This window comes from Triticum urartu, chromosome 2 (assembly GCF_003073215.2).
Source record: "Triticum urartu cultivar G1812 chromosome 2, Tu2.1, whole genome shotgun sequence".
NCBI lineage: Eukaryota > Viridiplantae > Streptophyta > Magnoliopsida > Poales > Poaceae > Triticum > Triticum urartu.
The window spans coordinates 658,771,049-658,796,398 of NC_053023.1; the positions used below are offsets into that span (position 1 = coordinate 658,771,049).

Here is a 25,350-nt window from a genome sequence, read left to right on the forward strand (position 1 = left end):
GAACGTGTGCTAGAACTCGGAGGTGCCATAGTTTCGGTGCTTGATCGGTCGGGCCGTGGAGACGTACGACTACATCAACCAAGTTAACGCTTCCGTTGTCGATCTACAAGGGTACGTAGATCACACTCTCCCCCTCTCGTTGCTATGCATCACCATGATCTTGCGTGTGCTAGGAATTTTTTTGAAATTACTACGAAACCCAACAGGTTTTACCTCCATCAAGAGGGCCCGAACCTGGGTAAAACATAGTGTTCCTTGCCTCATGTTACCATCCGGCCTAGACGCACAGTTCGGGACCCCCTACTCGAGATCCGCCGGTTTTGACACCGACAAGAGGTGAAATGAAGACGTTAACATGTTGTAGGTTTACCTAGTCTAGTCAGGGGAGCTGGTAAGAAAGAGTGATTTAACGATGAACTTCATTAACATGTAATTGTTTTGTCGGTGTAAGTTTTTTTAGTACCCAAACCACCAAACCTTTTCGGTTTGCAAACATTGTTCTAAGAAATTAGTCACTCAACGCCGGTGCATGCTCTTCAATCACTCAAAATAAGGCGTGACGAAAGACATTGATAGTTTTTAACACTTTTGTAGTGATCTTGAAGACAAACATAAAGTATATAGCTAGGGAATCGATGATCGGGGGATAGGAAAATGAGCTTGCCACCCTTGGACAGGATCTTGGCCCGTCAACCTACTAGGAACTTATGACATTTTTCTATGATAGGAAGGAAGACATTAGGTGGTAGTCTTATTGGCGATAGTGGTAGCCCTACGTAAATTGGGGGGGGGGAGGAGATCTGGCATTGTACAATGGTAGATTTGGTGGTTGCCTCACCCATGGGTTAGTGTAGGGGTGCAAGTGTGTGTTTTTAGAAGTTGATGGCAAGCACATAGTCGTTGAGGATGCTTTTTAATAAAGAAGCTACAACGATGGAGGCCTCAACGATGATAAGGGTGTCATCGATGTATTATAGCATAGTGGGTGAAATGTGGGTGTAGTTGGATGGTGCAATACAAGTGGTTTTTATTTTGTCTGATCAATCGTTGTAGAAGGTCCACAACTATGAGGAAGAGAAAGGGAAAAGGGAGTCTTCTTGTCTTAGCGAGTTTTTAGGTTAATCCAAACCCTTGGAAGCCCGTTAAGTAGAATGGCAGTCTTGCCGGTGGAAAAGATGTTTTTTACCCATGAGCAACATAGGACGGGGAGTAGATCCTATATTGTAGTCTTTCTGAGTAAAGGAGGAAACATAATAATGTTTGAGGATAATATCGAGTTATTCTTAACAGTAATCCAAACATTTACTGTACAAACCAACACCAATGACCATGTAAAGAAACTAGCCATGTTAAATTGCAGTGAACCACCTAGTTTTTATGTACAATACACAATAAGAGTCAAAGTTATGAAATTTGCACCACTTTATTTGTTTAGTACAAATCAACAGAGGGTTTCATCTTTGCATGCCCCCTTTGATTCAAAAGTACCATTAAGATTCTTATTCCTTGTGTATTTTTCCTACCAAAATATTTTTGTGTAAGAATACTTTGATTTTCTTAGGACACGAATATCTAGCGACCGTCGGACTTTTAGGCAAGACAAATCAAACGTTTTTCATGGCAAATCATATTCGACGAGGATGACAAGTTTAGTTGGCAAGCATGGCAAATCCATCCCAGTTTATTTTTTGGTCAAAAAATTTGCCGTGCTTCCAAACTAAATTTACCATCATCACGTCAATGTAAATTGCCATGAAAAAGTCAGATTTGCCATGTCTACAAATCTGACGTCAGGTTTTTATGTCTCTATTTTCTTATATACCGTAGAATACTGCGCATGTAATTCTAAAAAAAGAAAGTATCCATTTGAGTTTACATTCTAAATATTTTTCTTTATATTTTTATTTAAATGTTCAATACTTATGGCACATCTAGATGTGCTTTACCAAAATTGATATGATAACAATGGCAAACCTCTATTCACTCAAAACTAGTCTTGTGCTTATACCCTTTGTATGACCAAACAACTTCTATTATGTTTTCATTTAACATGGAATCATATCATGAGTTCTCATGACATCTACTCCCTCCGATTCGAATTACTTGTCTTTGAGTCTAGATACCTCCGTATCTAGACAAATTCAAAACGTAGGGAGTACTGATTTCTCACCGAAAACCACTGATTCTTGCATGTACTACTACTGTACTTGCATCTCTTCATGAAAGAAATCCGGCCAGAACATGATCCATTTCCTTATCCCCTCGAAGCCAGCGGCGGCATAAACCAGCTCCCCGCACACCTCCTCGCCCGCTTTCCCTCCCTTTGACTCCTCCCACCACCAAAACCGCGGGCCGCATCCCGCGCCGCCCACCGGCGGCAAAGCCACCGCCGCTTAATAAAACCGCCGCGACCGGCGCACACCAACCCCCACCCAGCCATGGCGTCCTCTCTCCTCACCACCCCGTCCCAGACCCTCGCCCCCACGCCCGCCGCGGCGCGCGCCCGCGGGTACTCGCCGGGGGCGGCCCAGGTGTCCTTCTCCTCGCCCCGCCTCCCGAGCCGCCGCGCGCTGCGCGTGCGCGCGTCGGTCGCGATCGAGAAGGAGGTGCCGGAGAACGAGGCGCCGACGACGTTCCTGCGGGAGGACGGCTCCGGGGCCGGGTCCGGGTCCGTGCGCGAGCGGTTCGAGGGCATGATCCGGCGGGTGCAGGGGGAGATCTGCGCCGCGCTCGAGGAGGCCGACGGCAGCGGGAAGCGGTTCGTGGAGGACGTCTGGTCGCGCCCCGGGGGCGGCGGGGGCATCAGCCGGGTGCTCCAGGACGGCAACGTGTTCGAGAAGGCCGGGGTGAACGTGTCCGTCGTCTACGGGGTCATGCCCCCGGACGCCTACCGCGCGGCCAAGGGTGCCGCGAAGAACGGGGCGGCCGATGGGCACAAGGCTGGGCCTGTGCCCTTCTTTGCCGCTGGCATCAGCTCGGTAAGAGCTTGTTTCCTTGTGCATTGACATGAAAAGTTGGATCTGCTTTGAATTAGGATGCAATGTCCCAATTTTGGACATTGTGATGCCTTGCAGTTTTTAGGATGTGTAACCAGAAGTGTGTTTATGTGTGGTACATTGTAGTTGCATGTAACTTATTTGGCCTTTAGACAATAGGGTGTGTGCAAACTGTCAGCAGATCATCGAAGCCTGTTCTCTGCAGCTTGACAACAAGAGTCTAGATTCTTCACATTTCTGATGCCATGAACCTATTTTATCTTCATGGTCTCCATAGCACTCAAATATTTCATCTAATCTACAGAGTTAATCTTGTGTGCGGTGAGTGAACTGCAGTTATGGGGCTGATCTATTTGCTGCTACTGCTTTAAAAACATAATTCCAGAACAGTATTTGCTTCCCAGAGATGATTCTTGTTGATATCAAATGGATCTGATCATTTTAGAGGTTTAGTGGTAACTGTTGCATTAAGGCAGTGGTACCCTGAAACCTGAATTAGGGGTGTGTTTTCTCCATTTTATCATTTTTGTATTCCAAGCACTGGTCCGTTAATCATTTACTTTTGTTATACTGCTTATTTTTATCTCCTATCAATTTCTTTTACTAAGATTGTCTGTTAGTTCAACACTTTTTAGTGTTATACCATATTTGGGGGTGTATTAATGGTTGCTTGTTTATACTTTCAGGTTCTTCATCCCAAGAACCCATTTGCTCCAACATTGCATTTCAACTATCGTTATTTTGAAACAGATGCACCAAAAGGTATTTCTGCTAGCAAATTTCGAAATATCATTTTGTAATTTATGTAGCGTCATTTCATCCTATATTTTTAATCATTATCCAAGGTCATTATCTAATTTTCTGCCTGCAATTTTTGATATGTACACCAGTTCATGTATAAAGGCCCATAATACACAGCAATTACACTCTTTTCCTTTTCCTTTATGATAATGTACAAGATTTGACTCCCCAAATACCTCTATTGGAACTCAGCAAAATTACTAATGTCTAAATTCAAATTTTAAGCATGGCCATCGCTGTTAATATTTTTTGAATTAATTGGCAATTAGTTTAAGTCACTCAAATGTTCTTCATTGTTAGGAACTGTGATCTTTAATACTCAATAGGCTATAATTTCCAACTGTAGATGTACCTGGTGCACCAAGGTCATGGTGGTTTGGAGGTGGTACTGATTTGACTCCTTCCTATCTCATTGAAGAGGATGTGAAGCATTTTCATTCTGTATGTTAGCGCTTCCTACGTCTTTCAAATCTATGCTTCATACTCACAGGCACCCACCCACTTTCTGATAATATCAGTAGTATCATGCTATCTGGGTTCCTTCCTAGTTATTATTCTAATGCTATACTTATTTCTGAAATTTTGCTATTTTTTTCTATCTCTATTCCTGTATTACACATGCTTAATAAATCAAATGGGATGTTGTTGACTTCTATAGCATAATTTGTTTTCATCACACAAAGGGAAACACCTTACAGTCCTGTAGTTTGCACTTTGACAGTCCAACCCATTTGACATAAGACATATGACCTTCACCTTCACCTTCTTGAACCCATATTTGTGCAATTGTACATCTGGTTGCTGGGTTACAAAGAGTGACGCTTTAATGAGCAAGACTCTTTTATGATGTTGTTAACCTTGGGAAGAATTAGAACAGCAGAAACTGAAGAGCGTGTGCCTGCTAATTAATGTTGATTAATGGGTAGTCTTGACAGTCGAACACTTTAGATGGTGATCCTGTGTGTGGAATATAACTCATTTTGATGTTTTTTTGTCTGATTTCAGGTTCAAAAACAAGCTTGTGATAAGTTCGATCCAAGTTTTTACCCAAGATTCAAAAAATGGTGCGATGATTATTTCTATATTAAGGTATGATGATTTTTTCACTGTGTACTACTCAGTTGTACTATATAGAGAATTTGTTCTATGTTCCTTTTGCAATTGCATGACTTGTCAAGTTTACAAAAGTATGTGTTGATTGATGACTTGGTACGAACACCTACAGTTTTCCGACAAAATAATCTTGATAATGTTGCTGTGTAATTGTACTGGGTAGTTGCTAATCCTGGAAATGAGATATTGTTTGTTCTTGGCTAGGTAGACTCTTGGTAAACTATCAGTGGTTACATGTAAACGTTCCAGCGCTCATAGTTTGTCTTTCGATGCAGCATCGTAATGAGAGACGTGGGCTTGGCGGAATATTTTTTGATGATCTTAATGATTATGACCAAGACATGCTTCTGAACTTTGCTACAGGTAAATCTCCTAAGTCCTTGCATGATGAGCAAAAAATGGAGTGAATTGAATTCAAGTAGCTTGGTACACTGATTCCTGTATCAGTCTCTACTTGGGATATATTGAACTTGCAGGGCTCCATATATTTGGACCTTCTTCCTCCCTTTTTTTAGTTTAACCCGGTGAATCTATGCAATCCTACTAGACAAATTGCTCTGAATTGCAGAACTATAGCTATAAGCTATGATAACAAGACTTACTTGCCTTTCCTTTCTGCAGAGTGTGCCAGTTCTGTAATTCCTGCATACATACCCATCATAGAACGTCGCAAAGACACTCCATTCAATGAGGAGCAGAAGGCATGGCAGCAAGTGCGGAGAGGTCGCTATGTGGAGTTCAACCTTGTAAGCAAGCTTACTTGAACACAATCACAAGTGATATTCTTGCTTCAGTGTCTTTGTTTGGTTTTAATGTATGCTTTCCTTTGAAGGTCTACGATCGTGGCACCACATTTGGACTCAAGACCGGGGGAAGGATCGAAAGTATACTTGTCTCCTTACCACTCACTGCACGATGGGAGTATGACCATGTAAGCTAAATGTTCCCTTTTACCCTCCTTACAAGCTCAATAAGTAGCATGGGAAGTGTCATGTTTTCTTGCTTTAGAACCGTATAACTTTTGATATTGTACTGTCTGAATTGTTGAATTTTCAATGAGGGTCCCGTATAGGGTTCTTATGTATGTTAAATGGACCATTTTAGATTGAGTCCATGCAACTGATCTTGTAACATTCGTAGCATCCTCAAGGCCCTGCAAGTTGGCTAACATATGACCTTTTCGTTTGCAGAAACCTGAGGAAGGGAGCGAAGAGTGGAAGCTTCTCGACGCGTGCATAAATCCAAAGGAGTGGCTCTGATTAGCTGAGGTTGTTTGTTCTTTCAGTCTTTTTGTTAGTGTTCCTCACTCTGTGTAGCCTTGAGATCCCCAGCCATGTGTAGTTCCTTTTTTGCTCTGTAGAGTTTTTGATAAGCACATGAAGGTGTAACGGTTTAGTTCCATCAAGCTTTGTACCTGCTGTACCTGTTTCCTTCCGAGATGAATGAAGGATAAACTGTGCGGTTGGAATTGTCCTTGCCTCCTTGGTACTCTTTGTACTGAAATTTTGGCTCTCCAACATGCCTCTATTAGTGATATTACTAGAGCCATTCATCAATCTTGTGTCCAAACCGAGGAGCCATTCTTCAATTTGGGCATTCTGGTGCTACTATCCAACATTCATTTTTCCTGATGGATAATCTGGAGAGCTCGCAAGGATCAATTGTCCAACAGGAAGAGCAGCTCTCCCCTAGAGGTTTGACATGCCGCCGGAGCTGTGACGAGCAGAGCAGAGCCGAGTGAAGATGCGCCACAAACGTGAAAGTCTTACAAGGTTCATCAGCATCGCTTCTGATCTTCTTTTGTAAGGAGACTGTTGGTTGGAGGACTCCTACTCATCCAGTAGATCAGTGTCCAGTCCTTCACCCAGCCAATCGGCCGCGAAAGCGGCCAATGGCGCGCTCAAGCTGTCTGATCTCCACTGCGTCAATCGACAACGCACAGCCGTTTGGAACATGAGCCGTGTTGCGACCCTCCAAAAAATGCAATCCCAACTCTCTGAATCCAAGTTTCTCTGAAACTGAACCCAACTCTCTCTGAATATGTGCAACTCTGCAACCCTCTCTGCAATCCGGCTACCCCCTTACCCACACACACTGATCGGTCGATCGACGCCGAGCACCTCCCAATAAATATCTCCGTGCTTCCAGGGAAGGGGAGGTGCGAAGAAAAGTTTGACATGAAAAATCACACTTTTGTTTAATTAATTTTACTACTGTTAAGAAAACGAAGACTTTGTCTCTGCCGACCAACACTGCTTCTAGGGTGACCACTCAAGCGTTCGCGCGCTCGTCATGGTTGCGTGCGACTTTGTCCTCCCTCCATGCCTCACGGTGCGTCTCCCCGACAACGACGTCGTTGTTGTCAAGCTGGAGAGCCGTGCGCTCTTCCGTCACGGCTCCGGGGCATCGCCCTTCAGCTCTGAGGACGGGGACGACGGCTCCCTATCCTCCCTCTCATCAAACCCTCGCCTCTCACCCTCCACCGTTACTCAAATCAGAAACATTGCCACGGCCATGTCACCATTTGCATGCACCCCGGAGTCGCCCTTGGGTCCTCCCCCATCTCCCACTGCTGACAGGCCGCTCGACGGCACCCCAATCCTCGCAGTCATGGCTGACGGCATGCCCGTTGCCATGCTTGTTCATGCCCCATGGTCCCCTCCCGCTCGCCCCCCCTCTCCACAGAAGCTGCACGCTCGCTCGCGCCATGCACGCCCCCTGCTTGCACTGCCAGCCCCAACATCTCCTCTTCCTCTGCCACCTACGCCGCCTCCTCCACCATCCACACCTGCCCTTCAGCCGCTCCCCCTTCCTGTGGATCTCTCCGTCCAGCCATTGGACCTGCCCCCGGAGCCTACGGACGAGTGCCTTGCCAGGCGCATCAGCAGGCGCGCCAAGATGGCTGTTGACTCCGGCATCAAGGCCAGACGCAGCGCTAGGCTGGCTGAAATAGAGCCGCCTATCTACTCTTCCATGACCTCCAAGGCCATGCGCTCCAAGGCAAAGAAGCTCGACCTATCTGCTGCTTCCAAAGATCTCTCCGACGCCCTGATCCACGCTCGGCTCTGCGACGACTCTGGGCTCATCGACGGCTCTGCTCACGGTCTTGCCTCGCCTGAGGACCTGGCCGCCGTTGCTGCTGCCTGCGGCGCCACGCCGGAGATGCTGGCGGACCTCGCTTCCAGTTCTGGTGGCCTGGGATCGCCATGATGTGCTCTCTTCTCCGCGGCCACGTGTGTGGCGGCCATGTCTGGCCATGTATCCGGGGCCTCGCTCCGACCCGTAGTCGCTGTGTTAGGTTTAATCTAGTTGTAATGCTGCTCATGCCTGCTTCTGTCAGTTTGTCGTACTGTACCTTGACCCGAAATGGTTGCTTGTCGGGTCAATACCCCTATGTAAGGTGCCAACTTAAGTTTCTATTATGAAAAACGCTACCTACTCTATCGTCTCCTGGAACGTTCGCGGTCTAGGAGACAATGATAAGTGCTTCAATGTGTTCTCTGAAATCAATCTCTTACGCCCATCCATTGCCCTTCTTCAAGAAACCAAACTACAAAAACCAGACACAAACAAACTACGATCGATCTTGCCACGCTTCCTAGACTCTAATAACCACCTCGACGCAATCGGAACGGCGGGAGGCATTCTCTCGGCTTCTAACTCACGTTGCTTCTCGCTTCTCAACTGCCAACACAGGCGTTTCACATCCACATTAACGCTATCATGTCTTGCATCACCACACAACATCTTCATCACTAATGTCTACGCCCCCTCGCAACGAGAGCTAAAGCTAGTTTTCCTTGACGAACTGAAACAGATCGAACCACCACCTCAATCTCCCTGGCTCCTAATAGGTGATTTCAACCTTACTTGATTCCCCAATGAACGCAACAACGACAACTTTAGACGATCGGAGGCAGACGCCTTTAACGACACCATCGACCAACTTGCACTCTTAGAGCTACCGCTCCTTGATAGACAATTTACCTGGTCAAATAAAAGACTATCCCCCACGCTGATTCGCCTAGATAGGGTTCCAATCAATCTATCTTGGGATGCTCTTTTCCCCAACTCACACCTCACCTCCCTCACTCGATTTGTCTCTGATCATGTTCCACTCCTCGTCACCGTATCCACATCCGTCCCATCTTCCCGCCTTTTTCAATTTGAACGATTCTGGACCTCCTTCCCAGCCTGTTCTAACATTGTGCGCGGCTGCTGGCAGCCCGGCCCACACCGCCACGGTGGGCTTTCCATTGATCCTGCTGCTTCTCTCGCTCAAAAAATTAAAGGTACAAGATCAGCCCTAAAGTCTTGGGCCAAGTCGCTACGGCCCATCAATCAACGGGAAACAAATTGCAAACTCGTTCTCCAGGCCCTTGACCTAAACGAGGAATTCGCTCCTCTCTTTCCGATCGAACAAAAACTAAGGCTCACGCTCTCCAATTTGCTACAACGTACCATCAAACAAAAAATCGCCTTCTGGAAACAGAGGGGAAAGATCAGGGTCGCCATTGACGGCGATGAAAACACTCGATTCTTCCACGCCTCGGCTACGCAGCGCTCTCGATCAAACAAGATTCCCATGCTTTTACACAACACTTCTAAAGTTTTTCTGCACGAACAAAAAGCTGACATCTTAAAAGACTTCTTCCAATAGCTCATCGGGACCACAAAAATGCAACATGGAACTTCAGCTTGCAACAACTGTACCCCTCACCCCTCCCCCAGCTCAGTGATCTTGCACAACCTTTCTCTCATGACGAAATATACCAAGCCTTCCTCTCTATGAACACCAATGCTAGCCCTGGACCAGATGGCTTTGGACCCATCTTCTACAGAAAATATTGGAATGATATCAAACAACCCATCCTAACCTTCTTCTCTACCTTCCATGATCAAACCGCTTCCTTAGAACGATTCAACCGGGCCTACATGGTTCTTCTTCCAAAATCTCAGGCACCAACAACCCCGGACGCGTTTCGACCCATATCTCTTCAAAACTGCATGCCAAAAGTAGTTGCCAAAGTCCTCACCAATAGAGTTAAACCTCTCATCCCACTGCTCATACATTATGACCAGACTGGCTTCCTTCATGGGCGTAATATTGCTGAAAATTTTATATACGCTGCCAATATCCTCAGTGCATGCCACTCCCGTAAAGCCCCGACCATGATTTTCAAGCTCGATTTCAGGAAAGCCTTTGACTCCATATGCTGGTCCTCCCTCATACTAATCTTACAAGCCTGCGGTTTTCCCTCTAACTTCTGTTCTTGGGTACAAAATATCCTTCTCACTGGGAAAACAGCTATCCTTTTAAATGGCATTCCAGGATCCTGGATTCAATGTAGATGTGGCCTCCGCCAAGGTGATCCCTTCTCGCCGTACTTATTCATCATCGTTGCCGACGCCCTTCAACGTCTAATCGCAAAAGCGTTCCAAACCAATGTTCTTTGTCACCCGTTACGGCCTAACGAACCACCTGTGACACTTCAATACGCTGATGATACCCTGATAATTGCTGTGGCTAGCGACGCCGCCACCATTATCCTCAAAAACACCCTTCATGACTTCGCCCTTGCAACGGGGCTAGTCATCAACTTCCAAAAAACGGCTCTTCTAACCATAGCCACCGACTCTTCCACGCAAAACAACATTGCCACAGCGATTGGTTGTTCCTTATCCTCCTTCCCGCTAGTGTATCTAGGTCTACCAGTCTCCCCCACCAAACTGCCTCTCACAGCTTTCGACCCGATCATAGACAGCTTTCGAAAATTCCTCTTTGGTTGGGTGGCCCGCCTGCTCTCTCGGGGGGCACGTCTCACCCTGCTAACTGCGGTTCTTGACTCCTTAACAGTTTATTTTATGTCCGTCTTTCGCCTACCAAAATCGATCATAGCTAAACTAGACGCCATCCGGAGGGCGTTCTTCTGGTCTAACGAGCCAACTTGCACTGGGGCGAGCTGCTTGGTCGCGTGGAAAAACGTTTGCAAACCTAAAGATACTGGTGGTCTAGGCATTAAAAATCTGGAAGTTCAAAACCGCTGCTTGCTTATGAAATTCTCCTCCAAAATTCTACAACACCCAAACATCCCCTGGACCCAATGGTACCACCACCAATACCCTCTTGGCATTGCAGCAAAAACCTCAAAACCCTCCTTTCTCTGGAAGATCATCAACAACAACTTGCCACTGCTAATTGAGCACTCATTTGTGCTCACATACAATGGTCTATCCACTTTCTTTTGGCTTGATAAATGGTTATTGCAGTCTCCCCTCCAAAAAGTCTTCCCAAACCTCTTCTCACACTCCATTGATGACAAGGTTTTAGTGGCTACTGTTTGTCAAACCAGCTTGTTGGCGAACCTACGGAACCGTCTGTCTAATGCTGCGGCTCGCGAGTTTGATTGTGTGCTGTTGTTGTTGCAGGATTTCCAGCAAGCGGACCAACCTGACGAAAGGTCCCTCACCCACGGACTACCGTTCTCTGCCAAGAACACCTACTCCTCCATTATTGCTGAAGATGATACAGACCCTCACCATGACTTTGTCTGGGCTTCCAAAGTCCCGATCGAAGTCAAGATCTTCGTATGACTCCTCCTCCGTGACCGGCTCAACACGAAGGCAAACATGTTTCACAAACACATTGCCCAATCTGCCGCATGCCCGCGCTGTCAAGACCCTCATGAAGATGCAATCCACCTCATCTCCAACTGTTCTTACGCTACACAGGTTTGGTCCTCCTTGGGCCTGCCGGCCCCGACCTCCCTCGCTGCTCTGCTCCAACACCCAACGCTTCATGGCCTTAATCCCAATATCTGGCCATCGGTGGCTCTGACTATCTCTTGGAAGCTATGGGATTCCAGAAACGCGCTCGTCTTCAGGAACGAGGATCATACCCACAGAACCACGATACGGAACATTGTTGCTGATTTCTCTCTATGGGTTTTTCGGTTCAAAAAGGAAGAAGACAATATCTCCGCTAGACAATGGCTTCACTTCCTCTCTTCAGCTGTACCCGAATGATCATGTTGTAACCAAACTACTATTGTAATTCTCGACTCCTCTTTTTGAGTGGTAATATATTCAGATGGGGAAGCTCTCCCCCCCGGTGACCGTTCAAAAAAAAACTGTTAAGAAAACTGATCTTGTAGACTAGTGGTGCGCATGCCACTCAACATGCATGTCCAAACGTGAGGCCGAGTGTGCAAAGGCGTGAGTGCAGTATGGGTTCACAGTTACGAAAATGCATTCCTTGATGCAGAGTTTACATCAAAAAGAGAAGGCATGCACACCCCAGCATGGCAACATGCATAAAGCTTGTGATTTTTCTTGTCATATTAGAGTACATCAAAGGCCATACCGGCACAGCTTTGTTGGGAAGTTAAGATGAAAAACTACTAATTAACCATCCATTGCTGCACAACAAGTAGCAACATATCCGAGTACATATTAGTCACGATCACCAACTTTGTACATGAACGACAGGTAGCTAAACTTGGAACAAATCGCACAAACATGCGTGCGCTGGCAGCACATGTGTACCAGCACAGTCACACTCACATTAGAGGAAACCATCCACACCCATCACATGACACGCACCAACGTCCCCAATTGCCTTGTGTCCAAGCCATTCCCTCTCCTATATACACCCACAGTGACACCCCCTTGTGGCCTCACACTCCTACCACTGCCACTCTCCACTGCTCATACGTAGGATCCCAGAGCAAGTGTGCCGGCCGGAGAGGAGACATGGCGGACTGGGCCCCGGTGTTCATCGCGCTGGTGCTCTTCGTGCTCCTCTCGCCGGGGCTGCTCTTCCAGGTCCCCGGCAAGAACAGGTTCCTGGAGTTCGGCAACAAGCAGACCAGCGGCGTCTCCGTGCTCTTCCACGCCGTCATCTACTTCGCCCTCATCTCCATCTTCACCCTCGCCGTCCGCGTCCACGTCATCCTTGGTTGACCAGCATGGCAGACGCCGGCCGGAAACTATAGCTTCAATTTTCATGTACACTACTACTACTTGTGATGATCCGCTGTGTGCGATCTTTGATGTCTCTTAACACGAGGTTTACTAGCAACTAGAGGAACAGGCGTGGCCCGGTCATAGCTTTGTTTGGCCTTTTCTTGTTGTGCAGCGGTATGTTGTCAAATGCAAGAAGCATCCTTGCTTGTAATGGCGTAATTGATATTGCAACATTGTTTGTGTTACTTGTGCCTAACTGATATTACAGTGTTGCAATCCGGAGCACCCACTCTCTGCATCTGCCATCGGCCACCCAGTCCGGTTCGACATTTCCGATTAAAAATAAATGAATCTGGTGTGGTATTGTATGGTATGCCATGTAGTTCAAACCTTGTAGACTCGTTGTTTCAGTTATTGATGATAGATTGGTGCGGAAGGCAAACGACAAGACAACATCAGGTAGTACAATACATAATGTGTTGAAATTTGGCAATTTCATGATTAATTGTACAATATAAATCATGATTAAAACAATTATTAGCATGCATAACTCTAGCATACCATATGAGCAGAACAACATGAGCAACAATATTGCATATGCAACAATAGATCACGACACACATACTGATCGGTTGCAAATGAAGTAGCGGTGGCTATGGCAGTGGCAATGTTGTCGACGAGGAAGTTGGCAAAGACCGGTCGAAGTAGATGCTGGTGATGACGGCGCACAAGAGTGCCTGACTTTGGAGGTAGACAACACGTGCAGAAGAACACGAGTAGTCGCGTGAAGCGCTTCACGAAAACCTAATTTGCCCTCTCATGGTGTAGGTTTACAAGGGTGAGAGGTTCCCGAGACCTGCTCTCCTGCTCGCCGGTGCACACCAGTGTTCATGATGCAAACATCAAGAGAAGGCAAAAACTCTAACTTGATTTCGCTGTGTATTTGGCGGTAGGGAGAACCCACCACATAAGGTGGTCTCACATCACCTTCACTAGTGGTATGAGACTAAAGATTTGCACCATATCTTGCCATTTATTCATTGGCCTTTGGGATTTACTTTGGATTTTCCGGAAATGCACATGGGCCAAGCCATTAATTCTAACACAATGGGCTAGGTGCAAACAGTGGACATCTTTAAAACTCATTAGCTAGTAAAATTTGCTCATTCCGATCCATATTACTTGTCGTTTAAACATATGTATTTAGGACTAAAATAAGTCTAGATACATCCGTTTGAGAGACAAACAATATGGATCGAACGAACTATATAATATTTCCTCAAATAAAGAAATAAAAATATGGGTTCCCATGTAGTTAGAACTTCTATTAGAATAAAAGATTAACAGACAACAATAGGAAAGAATATTGTAGTTTAGATAACAAATCTAAATAAAGGGACAAACATATATATCATCTCAATCACCTTGTTAACAGCTCTACCAAAGAGCATGTACAACCGGGCTCCTCAAACCCGCCTCAAACACCCGGGCAGACGTCCAGGTCACTGACCGGTCACAAAAAACCGACCCAGACAGGCGCCTCAAATCGGCCTCAAACGTCCGGGCTGACCGGCACCCTTATATCCAGTCCAAATATGGGGTGGCCCGGGCGCATTTGCGGTCCTACCTACAGCCACTGAAGCTCCTTCCTCTCTCATCGGTGCACCCAAATTTTTTAGTCCCACATCACCGTGCGAGGCAGACGCTGACCGGCTTAAATAGCCGCACCGGCAGATGGTGGCAAGCTTCTCTGTTGTTGCATAGGTCCTTACCACTAGATTGCATTTCATAAACTGATGATTATTCATCGAGTGTCAAGTTCGTCTCTTTCATATACGTTGATAGCCCTCCTACAATGACAGTAGTTTTTTATTTTATTCATCGAGTTTTATCGACACATTGCGATTAAAAAAAAGCAGTACTGACATTAGTGTTTCCATTGTCAAGGACATAGACTCTGACTATGAATCTTCTATGTGATAAGCATAGAAGATTCATAGTGACAGTCTATCTTTTTAACAAAGATGCAATGATGTCAGAAGCTTATCGCTTCTGGACGACCCGATTATTTAAGCCGGTCGACTAGCTCATCACGCGGCGAAGTGGGACTAATACGGATGTGAAAATTTTAAGTACGAGCAATTTTTGGTGTGTTTTGACAGCCTCGTCGGCCCAAGATGAACATGATGATCGACGCGCATGGCGCTACATGTAATAACTATTTTGGAAATAAGATATTTGGTTGCAAATGGTAGAATTTGAGGCCCGTCCGGTCACTGTCCGCGGGCACGTCCACAAACGTTTGAAGGCCCAAATTTGCAGGTTGCGGCTGTAGATACTCTAAGTTAGCCAGACCCAAAAAAACACATGCACATTCACTCACATCAGCTCTTTCAAAAGTAGGAGCTGATACATAAGATGATCTACATGCACGTTCGAATTATTAGTAAACAACCTATTGGTTTCAAAAAATTATTACTACGTCCGTCCAGAACTAACCGTCGCTAAAATAAGTGTATCTTAGCGATGGTTAACTCCGGACGGAGATCATATTTATAGGCACAAAAAGTTGCAACATGTCGCAACATATCTGAGCATAGATTAGTCACACGACCAAACACTCATTAGGAACGGTTAATTTCGGACGGAGATCATATTTATAGGTACAACAAGTCGCAACATATCTGAGTATAGATTAGTCACACGACCAAACACTCACTTCAGCAACGGTTAATTCCGGACGGAGATCATATTTATAGGCACAACAAGTCGCAACATGTCCGAGGACAGATTAGTCACACGACCAGCTTTGTACATGAATCACATAACCAGCAGCTAAACTTGGAACAAAGTAACAAGCCGCACAAACATTCGTGCGATATCGTTGGCAGCACATTAGAGAAACCCCCCCACACCATGATCAACCATCCACACCATCACATGAGATCAGCATGTGCCTCCCACCCACCCACCTCCCCAGTTGCTTCGTGTCCACAGTCATTTCCTCACCTAAAGGCGACATATACACGGCCTCACCCCCTCGTGGCCTCACACTCCTTCCACTCTCCACTGGTCCTACTATCACAGATCAAGAGTATCGATCAGAGAGGAGGTAGGTAGCCAATGGCGGACTGGGCCCCGGTGTTCGTCGGGCTGGCGCTATTCATCCTCCTCTCGCCGGGGCTGCTGTTCCAGATCCCCGGCAAGGGCAGGATCGTGGACTTCGGCAGCTTCCAGACCAGCGGCGCCTCCATGCTCATCCACGCCGTCATCTACTTCGCCCTCATCACCATCTTGCTCCTCGCCGTCCGCGTCCAAGTCTTCCTTGGTTGACCAACAGCTGCTTCCTTATCATTTTCAAGCCTCCTGATTTAGCTTGTAGAGGGGCACAGGCGTGCAATATGATGTTCATTGGGTGATTTAGTTGATGGAGTTTCTTTGCTACTTTGTCAAGAATGTAAAGTTTGAGTTTTCAAGTACACTGCTTCTGATGGACTGTGTATGATCTTTGATGTCTCTTAGCATGAGGTTTACTAGCAATTGAGCATTCATTAGCATAGTCACTCCTGATCAGAAACTGAACTCTTTCTTTTTTGTGATCTATTGCAAACTGAAGTTTGTTTAGGAATCTCATCATAGAAAGCATATGCGGGTAGGTACACTTCCCAGCTGTAACCATTGATGAGTGCTTGTACTAAGGGCATCTCCAACGCTGACCCTTAAACCGCCCGCATCCGTTTAAAACAGGAGGCGCGCTTCGGTACAACCCCCTAAACCTTATAAAGGGCAGGATGGTCATTGCACATGGCTATAGCATACCCGCCCACCATCGTACGCCTGCCCGTGTCGGTACTTTGAAAAAAAAAACACGCCGCCCCTAGGTGAAACCCTAATGGTGACCATCGTTCTAGCTGCCGCCTTCCTCTCCGGCAATCTCTGGCGGACGGGCAAATACTCTTGCCATCATCGTCGCCCTCACGCCCTGGTCGCCGCCAACCCCGGAATCTTCACGCCGTGGTCGCCTTTCTCTCCGGCCAACATAATGCGTCGTGGTCGCCTTCCTCCCCGACCAACATCATCACGCCTGGGCGCCTTCGTCCCCAGCCAACATTGACGGTTCTCCCCTCCCTGACGGCGTCGACGAGGTCGGCGAGGCTAGGACCTCGTGAACGCCCCGTAGGTCTTTTGTTTGTAATTTGTTTTGACTTTACATTATATTACTCATTGAAATAAGATGAAAAAAAATTACTCCTTAATTTACTAAGTAGGTAGTAGTTTAGTGCGTAAATTTGTGCGATCTACTGTTAAGCAATTTGATTGATGAACTGATTATATTTGCGATGATGTTGTGATATGAGACTTTGTTTAAATGTGTATGGACGGAGCAAGAGACCAGTTATGATGGCCATGATTGCAATAGCGAGAATGGATCCTCGTCATTGAATGTGAACCAACCTGATGAGGAGAAGCATATGAATTTGGATGAATCTTACGGTGGCAATGTAAGTGTCTTGAACGTTGACAAAACATGGAACACAAATAACATCATCGTCCGTGATTTTATTCCTCACAATCTTGATTTTACCAATTTTTTTGTTAACAAAACTAATTAGTATTTTTTTCACTGCTTTATCTCCTTCCGTACTAAGAAAACCAAAAACATCACTCCTTGTTTTTTCGAACCAAATATAGATAACACGCTGTAGTGAAATAAGGCCTCTATTTCCATATGTCTCTTGGATCATGAATTTTTTACTGTTTGAATTGTAACCATGCATCATAAAGTGAAGCAGGAGAAGCGGAAGTTTGCCCTCCTCGCCTGCCGCCCCAAGGAGGAGACCGAGGACCACTGCTTCAACTACGTCGACGATCTTGAGGATTCAGACGAGGAGGAGGACGCCGACAACGAGTAGACATCGTCAGTGTCATATTAGTAGCCATCAATGTCGAATAACATCATTTGATGTTTTAACCACTACTTACAACCCCCTCCTATGTGCCCCCCTCGCTGTTGCTATTGGCGGCGGTGGGGCGCCTCTTCCGACCCTCTTGCCTCTTTGCTACTCTCTGCCGGGTACATTGCCCCCTACCGCTGCGGTTCGTCCTGTCGTTGTGGGCGTGTATCAATCTTCGGGGTCAGCACCAAAGTTGCATCGATCCACTCTTCAGAACACCCCCGAATAGATTGCATGAAGAACCTCATGTGCAATCTCATCTCTAAAACTATACTACTCCCTTCGTTCACTTTTGTAAGTCATTTCAGACAACTCAAAATAGGATATTTTGCACATTGTTTGAAATGTCTTCAAAGTCTTATAAAAATGAACAGAGGGAGTAATATTTTTTATAAACAATGTGTGTAACCCATCCAAGCCCGGAGCTTTAAGGTCTCCTATGCAACTGTACTCTTCACATCCTCAGCAGTATACTTAGCAAGGACGGTTTCATACGCAAAGTTATGCTGTAAAATAAGTTGGAGTTATACAAACAAATTCTCTTACAGAGACTAGTTGGGCCGCTTTGGCTCAGCATGCATGTGCAAACGTGAGGCGGAGTGCGCAAATGCGTGAAATGCACTATGAGTTCACAATTACGAACGCGCAAAAGGAAGGCACACAACTCAGCATGCATAAAGATGTTGCTTTTATCTTGTCATATATCAAAGGCCATACTGCTGGCCCAGCTTTTTTTTTTGAAAGGATCCAGCTCAAGGCTGGTTTCATTGATTCATAAGCAGGGAGCAGGTGGACAAATGACAAAGGCGATGATCCGAGAATCAAGGATGTAAGAAGAAGAGAGAAAAAGGAGTGCCAAAGGTACAGCCGCTAACTAACTACTCAGGGCGGGTCCCCGAAGGGGCTCTGCAAGGATCGACCGCCACACTGTTGCCAGAGGTTTAGGTTGCGCCGGATTGCGTTTAAAATCTCCCTAACATCAGCTTCCTTGTCTCTGAAGGTGCAATTGTTTCTTTCTCGCCAGACTTCCCAGAGAGCTAGCATTAATAGCGATTTTAGACCCTTTCTGAAAGCTGGCTGTGTTGCTTCTATCATGGTTGTCATCCTCTCTAGCGAGCTGTTGCAGTTGCTCCAGGTTGCTGGGTGACATGCCTGGCAGTGCTGCCAAGATGCCAAGTCGTTCCAGACGGCCTTTGTGATGCTGCACTCCCAGAACAGATGATCTGCACTCTCCAGGTTTTTGCGGCAGAATTGGCAGAAGTAGCTGTTGCTCCATCCTCTGCGTTGAAGCCGATCGTTGCACCACAGCCAATCTTGATGAAGAAGCCAAGCGAAGATTTTGAGCTTTGCCGGTGCCCAAGTGTCCCAGATGGCGCTCTTGAGCTGACTCGTTGGTGATCCCAGAAACTGCAAAGCATATGCCGAGTGAGCGGTGTACTTGCCTGAGCCTTCAAAATTTCATCTGACCCGGTCAGGGATATCTACTTGCAGTGCCACATGCTGCTGCTGGATCTGTCGATGCAGGGAAACAACGTCGATGAGCAGATCACTGGTGTTGCCGTGCGCGAAGTCCGCGATCCATTGATCTCCAGTAATTGCTTGGGCCACCGTTTTGTTTTTTCTTCTCGAGTGCGCAAACAGACCTGGGTAACTGATCTTTAGGGGCGCCGATCCGAGCCAGATGGCGTGCCAGAACCTTGCTGTCTGACCGTTGCCGATGGTGACCGTCGTGGCAGCGTTGAAAAGGGTTTGATCCAGATCATCACAAGGCGTCTCCCCACCTACCCATGGACTGGTCGGGTGCTGCCAGGATTGCCATAACCAACGCAGGCGCAACACCCGGCCGAATTTTTGCAGGTTCAGAACTCCGAGCCCTCCCAAATCGATCGGGGAGCAGACTCGGTGCTAGTTTACCTTGCAGCTCCCCCCAGAGAGTTCTTGATCTTTTCCCCAAAGGAAACGCCGCCTGCTTTTGTCAATTTCCTTTAGCAGCTTGGATGGAAACTTCAGGGCCGTCAGGGCAAAGGTTGGCAGGGCAGAGAGCACACACCGGACCAGGACTCGGCGGCCAGCAATAGAGAGCATCTTTCCTTTCCATCCTGCGAGTCTGCTCCTAATGCGGTCCAGGATAAACTGAAGATGGACCAGACGGATCCTACCGAGGACGAGGGGGAGCCCCAAGTACCTTATCGGGAACTGCTTTGTTTGCCTGCCGAAGGATTGAAGAACCGTGGTGAGGTCGATCTCATCCCAGCTTTGTTGGAAAGTTAATAAAAAAAGTTACGAAGCATACATCCATCGCAGCTCGATCAAATGCCGATTAACTCAGCGCAAGCACCCCACCAAGGAGGAAGTGATTAACAAAGTTATAGATCACGTTGCTCCTCCTCATCGTGTGCGGAGTTCGTGGAAACGTCGGTCTGCTAGTACACGTGTTCAAATCTAATAACTAATTAATGAGCTGTGTTCTTGGCTAAACTGTGCCAGCAGAGACGGACCTGGCACCTATAACGCGTTGCCATCCGGTATAAAAGCGCTTTGAGTCGAGGCGTTGATTTCTTTGGAAGCAACTTTGCAAGTGGCATTACGAGGGCTAATAGTATATTAATAATGAGATAATCATGAAAATAATAATAATTGAAAGGTTCTTCCCGGTTGTGTTGCATGTTGAGGAAAGATGAAAAGCTCCCTAGCTCTGTTATGGCAATACGCATACATTATGGTTACTTGGTTGATGAGAGTCATGCATGTGAAGGCCGGCTGCGTGTTTTTCCTTGGCCGTCGGCGTATAGGTTGGTCTATATAAAGAGGAGCGACATCTTCTCATGCATGCATACGATAACCGATGTAATCTTGGTTCTCAACTCATGTATTCTCTTTTCAGTCTCTTCTAGGACATTTGTACATGTTTCTATTTTGAAACCAGCAGTGTAATTTTTGTTATTAGAAATAGCATCCATCTTGTAGTTACTCTTAGTTTGCTAAAACATGGAAGCACCTTACGACTATCAGCTGGCCGTGGCTGATTATTATTGGGAGGGGAGGCCGGCCGTGGATCCAAATGTATGGGTTCCCGGCGTCCCTTTGGAGATGACAGTTGCTCCAACTGCCAGCCAAAGTGGTCTGGTGGATGGCTCTCCCGGACGGCCGCAGCTGAAGCTGATTGAGGAGGAGAGTATTGATCATCACTACGCGGTTGAAGTGTTCAAGCAAGCAGCACAATCACTTCAGGAGGAACGTGACAAGATGGAGACGAAGATCCACATGTTCCCTCCAAGCATGGGGGATCTGGCGGCCAAGTACGCCTTCCCCAAGGTGGTGGCCATCGGCCCTTACCACCACGGCCGGACCCCGGCCCTCCGGCAGATGGAGAGCACCAAGCACGTGGCCGCCTGGCACTTCATCAACGACTCGGGCCGCTTGGTGGAGGAGGTGTACGGGGCGGTGTGCGCGGTGGCGGACGAGGCCCGCAGCCACTACGACGAGGACAAGGTGCGGGCTTTCGGCGACGACGACTTCAACCCTATGATGTTCTACGACGGCTGCTTCCTGCTGCAGTTCCTGCTGCATTGGGTTGACGAGGCGGTGGATCCGCTGCTGAAGGACGCTTTCAGCTCCAACTGCACCAGCATCAGCTACGACATCGCGCTGCTCGAGAACCAGCTCCCATGGGTGGTGGTCCAAGAGCTGATGCGCTTCATGCCGACGCCCCCGGACCTGGTACGGTTCACCACGGATTGGAAGGCCACTATGCAGCCCACCGTACCGCTCGTAGACAACAGCCCTCTTGCATGGGACGACAGCTACACGCCGCTGCATCTTCTTGAGCTCCTGCGATACTACATCGTAGGGAGCACCACCGAGACGCCGGCCGAGCCCGACCTTCATAAAAATGCGGAGAAGATATCGATTTCCGTCAGTGCCATGGAGCTTGCGGAGATCGGCATCGAGATCACGGCCACCAAGCCTACGGCAGATCTGAAGGAAATGGGCGTCAATGATAAGCCGCTCCTCACCGGCGAGCTTTTGCTGGCGCCACTGTCCCTGGACGATGCAAACGCGAGCTTCCTCGTCAACATGGCGGTTCTGGAGCTATGCACGACCCCAGACTTTTCTGTAGAGGTCGAGGAGAAGTCCGCTGTGTGCTCCTACCTCTGCCTCCTGGGCATGGTGACGGACAGCGAGGAGGACGTGCAGCAGCTGCGGAAGAAGGGTATCTTGCTGGGAGGTGCAGGGCTGAGCAACAAGGACGCGCTGGAACTGCTCAACAGGGTGGAGAACCGGCTGCGGCCCGGAACCCACTATATGAGGACCATGGTGCTCATCGAGAACTACAGGAAGAAGAGGCCGAGACGGATCAAGTTTCACAAGTTCCATTACAACTATCGTAAAGCCATCATCTTGACGTTGTCCGGCATTGCTGGACTTGCCAGCTTCCTCGGGGCGCTCAAGTCTCTCAACTCAAGTAAGAGCTAGCTGGCTGCGCCTCTAGTCCTGCGTTGTACTGTGGTACTATGTAGTAGCTAGAAGCAGGCGCTTTGCCACGCCAATTTGCTCTGCATCATCTCCCTAGTACTAGTAGGTTATTTTCCGGGTGTTTTTCTTCCTTTCCATTGTACTTATTTGTTGGTTGATCTCTACCTTGTTTATTAAATTTTGCACATTTTGCATTTTTGGTTTTTTTAACACAATACAGATGCATACGTTCATACATACATACATGCACTCATCCCTATAAACGCACGAACACACACTCTATCTCTATAAACACCTATGAAAGACTGTCCGTCACATCATCTTGAGAATGAGGAAGTCGCTACAGACGCCTTCGTAGTCGATGGGAATGTCTCCTCTGGAATAAATCTAAAAAATATATACGAACACAAATGTCAAGTCTGAGACTTGAACTCTGATGGGCAGGGAAGATCACTGTTCTCTTAATCATCCAACCGCAGATTGATTCACTGCCTTTTTCGGTTTGTCATACTAGTTTTTGCGCTGGTAAGGTTCGAGCCCTTCACGTAGGTGAACTTGTACGTGTGGTGTGTTCCAAAGTAAAAAGAATCCATCAAACAGGAGAACCAGCAGGTTTTTATTTTCTTTTTTCTTTTTCTTTTGGAATGGGAGAACCGGCAGGACAAAGGCAGAGTGGAGCGTGACCAAATTGCCGTCAAGCGCACATGCGCACCTATGACCCCGGAAGTCCAAAATGCTACACCTATGTAATAGTTCTACGAAGCTCATGTAAAAGGTATGTCTAAAACTCAGTCGACTAATACTCAACGAAGTCTTAGTCGAGTGACGTTAGCGTGGTTTTTTTTTTTTGCTACAAGCGGCACGGCTGGATGCTACAAACGACAACGAAAAATGATGTGACGGTATTAAAAGGAAAAACAATAAATGCTACAACCATTCTAACAGAAATGCTACAACCGCCAATGAAGGATGTTGCAACCGATGATATGACGTACTACAACCAATGGGGGCGGCATGTTACAACCGGCAAGACGAATGTTGCAACCGGTAGGAAAAATGTTGCAACCGAAGGCATAAAATGCTGCATGGTCGACTGAGACTTAGGGCCTGTTCAGATCTCCTCCCAACTCCACAAACTCCACGATTCTAGCTTCCCATCCCAGCTTCTCACTTCACGCAGCGAGACAACTCCGTTCGGCAGCGGTCGCTGGCTTCTCCTGTCGCCACTATGGGCTGGCAGCAAGGGTGGCCTGCCTTACCGCCATAATGGGCCTGTTGGAGGCAGCCCAGCTTGGTTTTCAGCGAGAGAAGGAGCACATGGTACCGATTCGATCGAGCGATATGTTCCAGCGAGCGTACCGGTTCGATCTGCCCTCACTTGGCGGTGGCAGCTGTGTGTAATTTGGATGAACTTCTCCTTTTCCAATCGGTGGAGCTGGGCTTTTGGTGCTTCACGTTTTTACACTAGCGGCTGGTTGAGCTTCTCGCTTCTAGCTTCTTGGCCCAAACTCGTTTGGCTCAGCTCCCCTCCAGAAATTTGTGAAGCATGGAGTTGGAGAGCCTCCGAACACACCCTTAATCTCAGTCGAGTGATTTTTAGCAGACACGCTACGCAAATCCATTCCATTCTAATTACATAGGTGGGTTGTAAGGTTGGTTGTAACTTGTAAGGTTGATGGCGACAAGCCTAAATGTATGTGAAGTAAATAAAGACACAGAGGGTATGTGGCGGACACATTGGTTATAAGAGCATTTACAGCCGTCTGCCTCATACACCTAGGCAGGCCATCCGGTCACTGTCCGGTCAGGATTTTTTGATCTAGACGGGCTTCTTAAACGGGCCTCAAACGCCCGGGCTGAACGACACCCACCATATCCAGCCCAAATATGGGGACGCCCGGGCATGCCCGGACACGCCCACCACGCAGGACCCGCCAGCCCGATCCCAACCCAAATTGCATCAAATCCACCAAACCCTTCCTCCTCCTTCCGCCGCCCTCCAACATTTCCCGTGCTCGGACCCTAGCCGTCCTCCATCCTTACTCCCAATCCTCACCACCGGTCCCGATCCATCGCCGGAGATGTCGTCCAGCCCGACCCACACCGCCGCGACGGAGACGCGGTTTGCCTCGTCCGTCAGCGGGGTCACTTCGTCGGCTGTGACTTGCAAGGCGGAGAACGTCGCTCGGAAGTTGTGGCGGCACTGGCAGCAAGAGAGGGAGGCGGCGGCGACGTCGCAGGGAGGTTCGGACATGGTGGACTAGCTGTCTCCTCCGGCGTGCCCGGATCCCTACACCCCTTCCATCCAAGCGCCCACGTGAATTACGCCGTCCGACCCCATAGGGACAAAGGAGGATTCGACGGCCGGCTGGTCCATTCCGGAGTGTTCTCTGCTCATGCAGATGCTGACGGTCGATGTGTGTGACTCGCCGCAGCTTGTTCAGGCGCGGATGAGCACAGGTACCGGCAGTGCCCGGGCTACCCTTGACCTGTTCAACAGAATGACCGAAGAAGAGTTGGTGCATCTTCTTTGCTCCTGTCTGATCAGATTTTTGCATAGACCATTAGTTCATTTCGTACATGACGAATGCTTGCAAACCATAATTATGCAGGAGGCGTTCTTGTCGAGCATGATCAATGACAAAAAAGATCCGACTGAAATGGAGTACGAATTCGAGGCCACCACCGCTTTTGAATTTGGTACAACATCCGATGCCCCTCCAAGCAAGAAGAAGAAGACAACACCTCTCCAACATCTTTGGGGGATCATTCAAGGGGAAGTGAGCAAGTACATCGGGTACTACTCACAAGTGACCAAACGCCCCCAAAGTGGGATGGGTCGCAACTTACATAAGCTCAATTGCTTTATCTTGTCATCATTTGCATATGCTTCTTGTGTTTGTATTTTCATGCTCATACATATGTTGTTTTCTAGACGGTGGTGGTGGCCACTTTGTATCATGAGGTGGAGAAGAAGCCATTTGCTTTTACCCATTGTTGGGTCATATTGAATGGCAAGCCCAAGTGGAACGAACTTGTGGCCG

General features: G+C 47.5%; 4 protein-coding genes across 4 annotated transcripts; all 4 read left to right on the forward strand.

The window, feature by feature from the left end:
* Positions 1–2,258: 2,258 nt before the first annotated feature.
* LOC125539515 (oxygen-dependent coproporphyrinogen-III oxidase, chloroplastic) lies at positions 2,259–6,378 on the forward strand. Its single transcript, XM_048702990.1, has 8 exons — positions 2,259–2,978; positions 3,683–3,758; positions 4,144–4,238; positions 4,803–4,886; positions 5,186–5,273; positions 5,532–5,656; positions 5,743–5,841; positions 6,101–6,378. Exons 1-8 carry the CDS (start codon positions 2,439–2,441, stop codon positions 6,167–6,169), a joined length of 1,176 nt encoding a protein of 391 aa, XP_048558947.1. The 5' UTR covers positions 2,259–2,438; the 3' UTR covers positions 6,170–6,378.
* A 6,205-nt stretch (positions 6,379–12,583) lies between these two features.
* LOC125533919 lies at positions 12,584–13,120 on the forward strand. The gene has a single exon (XM_048697245.1). It carries the CDS (start codon positions 12,663–12,665, stop codon positions 12,870–12,872), a length of 210 nt encoding a protein of 69 aa, XP_048553202.1. The 5' UTR covers positions 12,584–12,662; the 3' UTR covers positions 12,873–13,120.
* Positions 13,121–15,909: 2,789 nt separating this feature from the next.
* On the forward strand, positions 15,910–16,366 carry LOC125533920. The gene has a single exon (XM_048697246.1). The coding sequence runs from the start codon at positions 15,999–16,001 to the stop codon at positions 16,206–16,208; it is 210 nt and encodes a 69-aa protein (XP_048553203.1). The 5' UTR covers positions 15,910–15,998; the 3' UTR covers positions 16,209–16,366.
* A 4,322-nt stretch (positions 16,367–20,688) lies between these two features.
* LOC125533922 (UPF0481 protein At3g47200-like) lies at positions 20,689–22,457 on the forward strand. The gene has a single exon (XM_048697247.1). The coding sequence runs from the start codon at positions 20,819–20,821 to the stop codon at positions 22,304–22,306; it is 1,488 nt and encodes a 495-aa protein (XP_048553204.1). The 5' UTR covers positions 20,689–20,818; the 3' UTR covers positions 22,307–22,457.
* Positions 22,458–25,350: the final 2,893 nt, after the last annotated feature.

Excerpts from the sequence above, each read along its gene's own strand:
- LOC125539515 (XM_048702990.1), top strand. The coding sequence starts at position 2,439 with ATGGCGTCCTCTCTCCTCACCACCCCGTCCCAGACCCTCGCCCCCACG. Across the intron at positions 3,759-4,143 it reads TGAAACAGATGCACCAAAAG|ATGTACCTGGTGCACCAAGG; the intron begins GTATTTCTGCTA and ends TTCCAACTGTAG. Across the intron at positions 4,887-5,185 it reads ATGATTATTTCTATATTAAG|CATCGTAATGAGAGACGTGG; the intron begins GTATGATGATTT and ends CTTTCGATGCAG.
- LOC125533922 (XM_048697247.1), top strand. The coding sequence starts at position 20,819 with ATGGAAGCACCTTACGACTATCAGCTGGCCGTGGCTGATTATTATTGG.
- LOC125533919 (XM_048697245.1), top strand. The coding sequence starts at position 12,663 with ATGGCGGACTGGGCCCCGGTGTTCATCGCGCTGGTGCTCTTCGTGCTC.
- LOC125533920 (XM_048697246.1), top strand. The coding sequence starts at position 15,999 with ATGGCGGACTGGGCCCCGGTGTTCGTCGGGCTGGCGCTATTCATCCTC.